General features: G+C 37.7%; 1 protein-coding gene across 1 annotated transcript; it reads left to right on the forward strand.

Moving 5' to 3' along the window:
* Positions 1-450: 450 nt before the first annotated feature.
* LOC145100449 (clavaminate synthase-like protein At3g21360) lies at positions 451-1,920 on the forward strand. Its single transcript, XM_079037717.1, has 3 exons — positions 451-883; positions 958-1,211; positions 1,320-1,920. The coding sequence occupies exons 1-3, from the start codon at positions 503-505 to the stop codon at positions 1,693-1,695; spliced, it is 1,011 nt and encodes a 336-aa protein (XP_078893843.1). The 5' UTR covers positions 451-502; the 3' UTR covers positions 1,696-1,920.
* Positions 1,921-9,609: the final 7,689 nt, after the last annotated feature.

Consider the following 9,609-nt stretch of genomic DNA (forward strand, 5'->3'; position numbering starts at 1 on the left):
AAAAAATAACTTAAAACAAAATAATACTAGGTAAGTTTTATCAATTCAATTTTAATCTTTTATAGTATTAAAATTATATATATATTATTTCGTTATTTTAATCAAGTTTAAATAAGTTGATTTATATAAATACCTAGAAATGATATTGATTAAAATTTATGGTGTTATAAATAAATAACTAAATAAATAAAACTTGAAAGACTTTTTATCATATAGACGAAGACACATCAAGGTTTTTACATAGTGGAGTTGCTATCTCGCTGACGTGAAAAAAAATTAATGGAAAGGTTTTATTATTGGCTATTTGGCTTATTGCAGATGTTCTATATTTTAGAGTTTGTTAAATCGGCTATTATATAATAAAGCCAATAGTTCTGTTATTAAAAGGTAAAAAAGAATAATTTAAGTTTAAGTGTATTAATAAAATGATGATACTTTTATAATCTTTTTCCTATCAATCTAAAAGACTAAAACATCTTACTACACTACAAACAAAATCAAAATGGCCGGCGGAAGATTCTTCAGAGAAGTAGAATTACCGGAGCAAAAATCTCACGTCGACGACGTTCTCTTCCCGGCGGTGTTATCCCCAATATTCTCTACTGCCTTTTCTGCAGACGCACAACTCTGTGGCTTTGTAGACGCAATCAGAGCTCACAAACCATGGCTGGAGTCTCTTCTCCAGAAAAGAGGCGTTATTCTCTTTCGAGGCTTCCCTGTTAGCTCTCCTTCCGATTTCAACGACGTCGTCGAAGCTTTTGGGTTCCCTGAAGCCTTCTACGTCGGCGGCCGAGCCTCCCGAACTCAAGTCGTCGGCCGGGTTTACACCGCAAATGAAAGCCCGCCGGAAATGCAAATTCCTTTCCATCACGAGATGGCTTATGTAAATTCCTTTTCTTTTTCCAATCTAACTATTAGCTTTGATTACTTGATATGTATGATTCTGTGAAAATACAGGTTCCAGACTTCCCCTCGAAGTTACTTTTCTTTTGTGAAGAAGCACCAGAAGCCGGAGGAGAAACTCCAGTACTTTTGAGTCATATCATATATGATAAGATGAAAGAGAAGCACCCATTGTTCGTTGCAAAACTGGAGGAGCATGGATTGACATATACAAGAGTAATGACCGATGATAATCAACAATCATCCTTCAATGGCAGTGGTTGGACGTCGGCATACATGACCAATGACAAGAACGTTGCAGAAGAAAGGTTTTTGTGTACTTCTGAATTCTGTTACATTGAATCTAATTAAGTGCATGCATGTTAATTAAACGCATTTACATAATCTAAAATTAATATATAGCTCATGATTGATAGGGCAGCGAAGCTGGGAACAAAGCTTGAATGGATGGGGAGTGATCATGATCATGTAAAAGCTATTACAGGTCCGATGCCAGGGATAAGGTTTGACAAGGAAAGTCAACGGAAGATTTGGTTCAATGGTTTGGCAGTTAGTTATAGTGGCTCTTTGACTACTAAAAACAATGATCGGAATACATTTATTGAGCTTGGAAATGGTGAACCTGTGTCGGATGAAGCCATGGAAGATTGCTTGAGAATCATGGAAGAAGAGTGTGTTGCAATACCATGGAAGAAAGGTGATGTTATGCTTGTTAATAATTTAATGGTTCTTCATAGCCGAAGGCCGTTAATAAAGCCACCTCGCAGCATTCTCGCATCCCTTTGCAAGTGATCAGGGGAGAAAAGAGTCATTTGACTTTGTGGAAAAATGAAGAGGAAGTTAAAGTATGATGTATTTTGAAGCTTTTGTTCAACACTATATGATTCTCGTTTTTTTTTTTGGTTCTTTAACAAGAATGATGGTTTGTTTGTTGTATGGTTGTCTAAATCGCTGAGGAAATGTAACTACATTGCTATTATATGTTGAAAACTCTAAGTATTTGCTATTATCATTAAAGGAATCAAGTACGTTGCTATCACATATTGGTTAAGAAATAAATTAAGGGGGTTTTGTCTTAGCTTTTTGAAGCTTTTTAGCTTATTAGCTTAAGCTTATGAGCTTATTTTATCTAAAAATAAGCCAATTTTCATTAGCCAAGTAAAAACATTTTTTTTTCAAATGATTAGCTTATTTGTCTATATTTACCTATTTACCCTCAACTTTAAATAATTCTTCTTTTTCCAACACTATATTAATCCAAATACTATTTTTTAAAAAGCTTATTAGCTCATAAAAACACTTTTTTATCTTATAAGTTCTTAAGATCATAAGCTTAATCCAAACACTTTATCTGGGAAAACTAAAACTTACAAAGATAGTGAACACTGAGACAATAAACAAGGATATGAATATTAAGAAAAATGAAAACGAACTTAATGTATATTCAAAGGAATCAACAAGAATGAAAAAACTAACAAAGATATAGAAGAGATGACATATAGAACAAACATTTTCGATAAGAAAAACAACAAATTGATATAAACTAAATTATAAAAAAAAAAAAAAAAAAACGGCAACAACTTCTACATTACTCGAGGAAAGTGAATCAAAAGTACACATTTCTACTTTCTAGCATCATCATTATAAAAACGTGAACACATTCAAATATCTCATTACATCATCATGGATAATTTTCCAAATAAAAACCCCTGATTTCATCTAATGTCCAAAGCTCAGCAAGTTCATAGAAGGGAATTTCTACCCTCTCAACATGAACTTGAGCAGAAAAACTTGATCTTTCTTAGCAAGAAAAAACATCAGCTTTAAAGTCTCTTCACTCATAATAGGCGAAGACTTAGATTTACCACATATTGAAAATACAAGGTGTTCTTCAACGTAAATAAACGTCCATCAATCCCAGAGTGTTCATAAATCAGTTTTTCAAATTCTTCATACCCCATTTCATGCAAAGCTGGAACTTTAAAACTTGAAGTTGCTTTGTCACCCTTGATTGCTCCATTCACAAATTTAACTTTACCTCCATAATAAAAATTCATATGAAAAGGATGATCTAGAGTCATGTCTTTTGATGAACTTGCTCGTAACTGCACACTCAATAACAACATTGCATGCTACAAATCTTTTAAATAAGTACTAACAAGATCAATCTCAAACGTTTATTGATCTAAATTAATGGAAACAATTGGTGAACAAACCAAAAAAAAGACGATTGTTTTCGTAAATATACATTGAAACATTTGCAAAGCTCATTTTGAAAATCAAGTCATAAAATAGATAAGGGAAAAATGCATACCTCACTTTTCATGGATATTTGAGAAGAAAGGAGGAGTGAGTGTTTAAGCAAACGAAGGATTTTTCTTTTGGTTCGTGATATGTGTCCTGAAGAAGCAAGTATTTATAGGCTGATTACACTTGTTGAAGAGGAATTTTAAAAGCCAAAATTAAAACGCTTTGGTTCCCTAGAAAATTGTATCGTCAATAAAACATAGGGTTTTATTTATACATTCTATCCTATTAACACTCTACTTTATTTTAACCTAGATTAATTAATTTTTATCATTTTTTTTAGGCTTCTCTTAAAAAAAAAAACAACCATCTGGTTGCCGGCAAAGGCCTTTGGATCAAATACGTGGGCATGCCTCGAATAACTATGATCATATCTCACACTTTTAGCCATGTAATACACAAAGCTGTTTAATACTGCTAGTTAAGTTTTATTAGAATTGTGTATAATTATTTTTGTACGGTCCAAACAAAATAAGGTATAATATTTTGAGTTTTTGGTAAAAACAGGGTGGTTTTGAAATTGATTGGTAGAAATAGAGTAGTATTTTTTTGCTTTGTAAAAATAGTTCTTTTTGCTTGGGACCCCACCTTGTTTATCGACTTTAGTATTAATCAAATTTCAGATTTTACATTTTTAGTCCCTTTATCTTATATCATTGTTTTTTATATAGCTTTTATTTTTAAAAACTCTACTTTTAACCTTATTATATATTATACATTAATTATTTTATTCAAATTATATATTATACATTAATTACTTTATTTAAAAATATGTTCATATATATTATTTTTAGGAAATTATATTTTAAATAAATCTATTCAACACCTTCAAATAAACACCAATATTTAATATATTATATTGTTAGGAAATTACAAAAGCATTTAAATATGACATTACATTACTAAATAAACATTTTTCAACATTACAAATTAAGCACACATTTAAACATAAATTAATAAAAATACATACTTCACATGACATTGTATCTTGGTTGAGAATTTGAATAATTTGTTCGATTATGACCAGGTTGGTGGCATAGTCCACATTTGCGAGGTTCGTCGGGGTGGCGAATGTCCATCTCATTACGAAAACGGTTTGAACGTCTCCGACCTTGATGAACAGAGAGTTTTGAGTAATCTGCTTAAATCTTCTAATCTGACTCTAACCAATAATCAACGTGAGAAAGTGGTACAACATTACAACGTGGTGTTTAGTTCATAGTAATTGAGCTTTCTCCTTCATCGCCTAGAGTCTTACACTTTTCTACCCATAAGTTACTTTTACTTTCGTAGACTTTAAATTCTCTATTGTGGTTGATCGACCAAAGTGTTACTGCTTTCTTGACTTGTACCTTACTTTCAAATTGCATTCCTAACCTTATTTTGTTTTCTGGTTCCTTCCAAACATCTATATGAATGTTGTCTTCTAAATTGGTTATATCATCGTCGCCTACATCTCCAACATCATTCATAAAGCTCATAACCCGAGTTTCACAAACATCATCATCATCAGAATCTTCCCCAACATTATTGAATAACTCAGTATTAGTATCTTCACTATATTGTGAATTGGCTTCATCAAATCCAAAGTCATTTTTTGCTTCAAATCTATCATCATTGGGTAACGGAAATGCTACATCAGAGGGATTGGGCTCTAACACTTCAAAATTACGTAGAAGATCTACATAACTGGTTAAACTAGGAGGCATTATTTGTTCTTGAGCAAATTTTTTCTACTACGATAATAACTTGTGCCTAGTAATTTTCATCATTATCGGCCAAATAATACATCACATCTAGACTTGAGTCACTTATGATTTGTGAAATATTAGATTTTCCACCGAACTCGTAACATAATGAGATATTCAACTTATATGTTGTTTTTTCGACTCTAACGTGTGAATAAACTAAATCCTTAAATTCTTCATATTGCAGTTTACGCCTAACAACATTTGAAGTGGTCAAAGTTGAATGATCACCCTTTACGAAACCATTTTCATATACAATATTACCACCCCAGTACAAATTACTCATAAACGGACGATCTAGATCTCATACTAATAAATACACCAACATATAACAACACCAATAAATCGTAAAACAAAAGACGTACCTCAAATGAAGGAAGGATAAAGAAATGAAGAAGAGAAGAATTAAATATGTTGAAATGGATGAAAAAAGCTATTAATAAAATATAAATTTATAATACAAAAAATGAATTGATCAGACAATTCAGCCATTTGCTTTCTTTGAGTTTTCATGAACAGTGAAAATGACTTTTAACAGACTTTTGCAAGTATGCTATTATGAATAGATATTTCGGAGTTTTCAAAAAATAACAAAAATATTCATATATTTATTAATTGTAAAAAAAAATCGATCAAATAAATGTAATATATTAAATATTGAAATTTATTCATAGGTATTTATAAGTTCTATATTAACCCTATAAGTTATTCAAAATATTAATTAGAATTTATGTAACACCCAAAGTCAGGAAGGCCAAGAAAGGAAAGGAAACCCTAAGCTTAAGGGACGACTCGACGAGTCCAAGGAGGAACTCGGCGAGTCCGAGCGGGATCCTGGTCGAGGAGTAAGTGACCGACTCGGTGAGTCGGCCAAGGAGACTCGGCGAGTCTGGTCTGTACGAGGAAAACCCTAAATCCGGGACTTTGGGCGCTATTTAAACTCCTTATTCTCTCCATTAGGGTTCCTTAGAGCCTCCCTTATACAGAATACGAACCCTAAGTCTCCATTGTTGTGCATTCAAGCTTCCAAGCCATTTTTGGGTGATTTGAAGGAAGAAGAAAGAGGAGAATCATTGAAGCTTCAAGGATTGACCTTAGATCTGAAGTTTGGGGAACCTTTATGAGGTATTGAAGGTATTAAGTCGTTTCCCTTCTTTAGATCTACTATAGTTGTGAGTTTTGGGGCTTTTTGTCCATGATTAGTTATCCATTTGAGTTAGAAGCCAGATCTGAAGTTGCTACTTCGGATCTAGGCATATTGTGGCCTTGTGAAGCATAAAGTATCTGCCCTTGAGTTGATTTTGGAGCCTCCTTGCCTTAAACACTAGTTTATGGTGTATTTAGCCTAGATCTCCTTCTCTACACGTAAATTTTGCAACTTTATGTGAGGAATAGGCTTAGGAAGGGTAGATCTACAGTTTGGAGTCCATGCATGAGTCAAAAGTCCTCTGCATGTATGTAGATCTGAATGGACTCCGCGAGTCCTTTGAGTGGACTCGACGAGTAGCATGAAGATTAGGAGGAACCCGACGAGTGGGATGAACAACTCGTCGAGTCGGATGAAGTTGGGCAGGAACTCGGCGAGTTTGAAGAACAACTCGGCGAGTCTATTGAAGGTTGTCTTGGACTCGGCGAGTCTGTTCTTGGACTTGGCGAGTCAGGTCGCGAAACCCCAAACCCTTCGAGTTAAGACTCAAACCAGTGAGTCGAGTGGAAACTCGGTGAGTTGGACAGGTCAGGACTCGGAAATCGGTAGACTCGGCGAGTCATGGACTGAATCGGCGAGTCGAGTCGCGAATGGAAGGACTCTGAGCTTATGAACTCGGCGAGTCGGTAGGCAGACTCGGCGAGTAGGGTTGGCTTGGGAGGTTGACTTTGACCAGGACTTTGACTTTGACCAGAGTTGACTTGGTTGACTGTCGGGGTTCAGTTAGACTAAGTGTTGCATTTATATTGTTAGCTCGGGGAGCTAGTGGAGCAGGAGTTCGGAGAGTTGCCGGTCAGCAGCTAGTGGGATCGTCAGCGAGTTCAGCCAGTGCAGGTGAGTTTCCCTTTGTGTGAATGGGTCTACGGCCACAATGCCGACCCATGTAGCTATGAGTAGAAGACCCAGGGGTTAGCCCTAGGCAGAGTATGATAGTATGATATTCAAGACGAGGTCCAGTGATAGCGGGCGGGTGCCCAAGGAATGGTTTATGCGATAGTTTATACTTGTTGTCTGTGTGATACTTGTATGTGCCTGGTAGGGAGGTGAGTGTGGGCGAGGTTCCGTATCTCACTAATAGCAGAGTGTGGATGGTGTTCCACATCTCATTAGCAACCAATCAGGGGCAAGGCCCAAGTTAGGAAAGAGTGAGTGTGGGTTGGGCCCGTATCTCACTATCAGTAGGGGCATGGACGGGGTTCCATGACTCATCAGTAGTAGGATAAGGGCGAGGCCCAGGATAGGCAAGGCCTTTGGGCAGGATCTGTTAGTATGTGTTTAGCTTATGTGTTGTGATATGTTTATGTGCTATTATATGATAGCGAGCGAGGCCCTGTGACAGGCGAGGCCTAAGTGAAACAGATCTGTATCCGAGCGGGGCTCGAAGCCAGGCAGGGCCTGGAGCGGTGGGGTCGTTGTAGCAGGCGAGGCCCGGGATAGCGGGTGTAGCCCAGTATGTGTAGTATGTGGTTATGCATGGTATGTGGTAGGGTGGGGAACTCACTAAGCTTCGTGCTTACGGTTTTCAGTTTTGGTTTCAGGTACTTCCGGTAGCGGAGGGAAGAGATCGGGGTGATCGCATGGCACACACCATAGATTAGACAGCATGGGAATGTTTTACTCTGATAACGATGTAACACCCGTTTATTTATTAAATAAATAAATAAATAAATGAAGGACTCGTAGCCCAAAAATAAATAATTATGTATAAAAGGATGGTCTCAAAGAGCTAATCGTCACCATTTTAGAAGTTGAGGGTTAAAAGAGTAAGTTTCGGACCCAATTCGTAAGTATTAATGAGGGTGGGGACTAAATATTAACTTTTGGGACTTCATTTGAAAGGATTTTAGAGGATTAGGGGTAATACTGTAAATTAGGGGTGTTATTTCGTAAGGAATCATGGAAGGGAGGGCTAAAATGTAAGTTTTGGATCTCTTTTGAAAGAGAATTGAAGGGCAGGGTTTAAAAGGTAAATATAGGATTTATATTGTAATGATTTCTGGATGGAGGGGCTAAACTTGAAATGATGAAAAGAAGTTATGGGGATCGGGGTATATAAACCCGTCACCCTCGGTAACCCTAACCCTAGCCTCATTTGTTCAGTCGCCAACTTCATGTACACCCTCTTTCACCCTCCTCGGCGTCGCACCACCCATCTCCACCGATTCTGTGGCCGCCAAAATCCCCGTCGTCTCCAGTCGAAGCCATTGCCGTCGGTGAGAGCTGTTAACCAACCAGCTGCCGCCACCCCTTCAAACTCGTTTCCCGACCGACGGGACCGTCCGCTGCTGCTGCTACAACTCGCTTCGCCACTTCTTGCCACCGTTATTTGTTGTTTCGATCAAGAGTGACCGGCGAGTTCCAGCCGACTGTCACCGCTGCATTGCCATCTAGACGACACAGCAGTTGTTGGTGACGTCGTGGGCAGCCGATGGAGAGCCGTCGAAGACTGGGTATGGGATCGTAGGTCGATTCTGCTTCCGTTGAAGATGATGTTGTCACCGGATGTCACGACTATTCCTTTCAATGACGTCCTCCGATGGCTATATCGTCACCACACCCACAACGGTCCCACCTCCATCTTCTACTGTCGCCGTTTTGTACTTATACCGTCGGCAACCGCCACCAGGAGGGTGGCTGGACCTGTTTGCAAGAAAGGAAAGAGTGTGGGTGTGTTGTGTGTGATCTATTTTGGTCGAAAAGTCTAGGGCTGCCACTGCCACCACCATGAGGTGGTGGCTGCCACCATACACCGCCATGTATGTGTGTTTGCATTAGTTAGGGTGTGTGTGTGTGTGCGCTTTAGTATTTCATTGTAAATTGTAAAAGGAAATGGAATAATGAGAAAGAAACCATAACCACCACCGTGTGGTGGTGGCTGCCGCCACCGCCCGCCGTGTCGGGTGGCGGTGCGTTTTGCCTCTTATGATTGATTCGTTTGGGGTGCTAGAAACCCTAATGGGCCCAAAGAAGCCCTAATGGGCTTAGTGAAACCCTAATGGGCTAAAAGGAGCTCTAATGGGCCCAATGAAGCTTAATGGACTATAATGGACCCAATAAAACCCTAACGGGCTTAATAATATTTTAGTGGGCTTGATAGGCCCAATAAAGCCCTAATTGACATAAAAGGCCAAAAAATTGATAAATGGGCTAATATTTGGATTAGAAAACCCTAATGCCATTAAAACCCTAACTTTAAGAATTATTCGAGTCACACACAAGAATTATTTAATAACTTGAGATATTAAATAATAAACTTTGGCAAACACTAATATAAGCGATAATGGACTTAATGGATTAAGCCCTTAATGGGTTAAGTAGGAAACTTAACCCTAATCATCATTTTATGTGAAACCCTAATTTCACTTGGGTTTATTGTTGGGCCTTTCTATTGGGCCTTGATGATTTGGGTTATTAAATGGACTATCCAAGATCAAGCAAATGGTC

The sequence above is a fragment of the Lactuca serriola genome, chromosome 4 (assembly GCF_051521515.1).
Source record: "Lactuca serriola cultivar US96UC23 chromosome 4, Lser_US96UC23_V15, whole genome shotgun sequence".
Taxonomy (NCBI): Eukaryota; Viridiplantae; Streptophyta; class Magnoliopsida; order Asterales; family Asteraceae; genus Lactuca; species Lactuca serriola.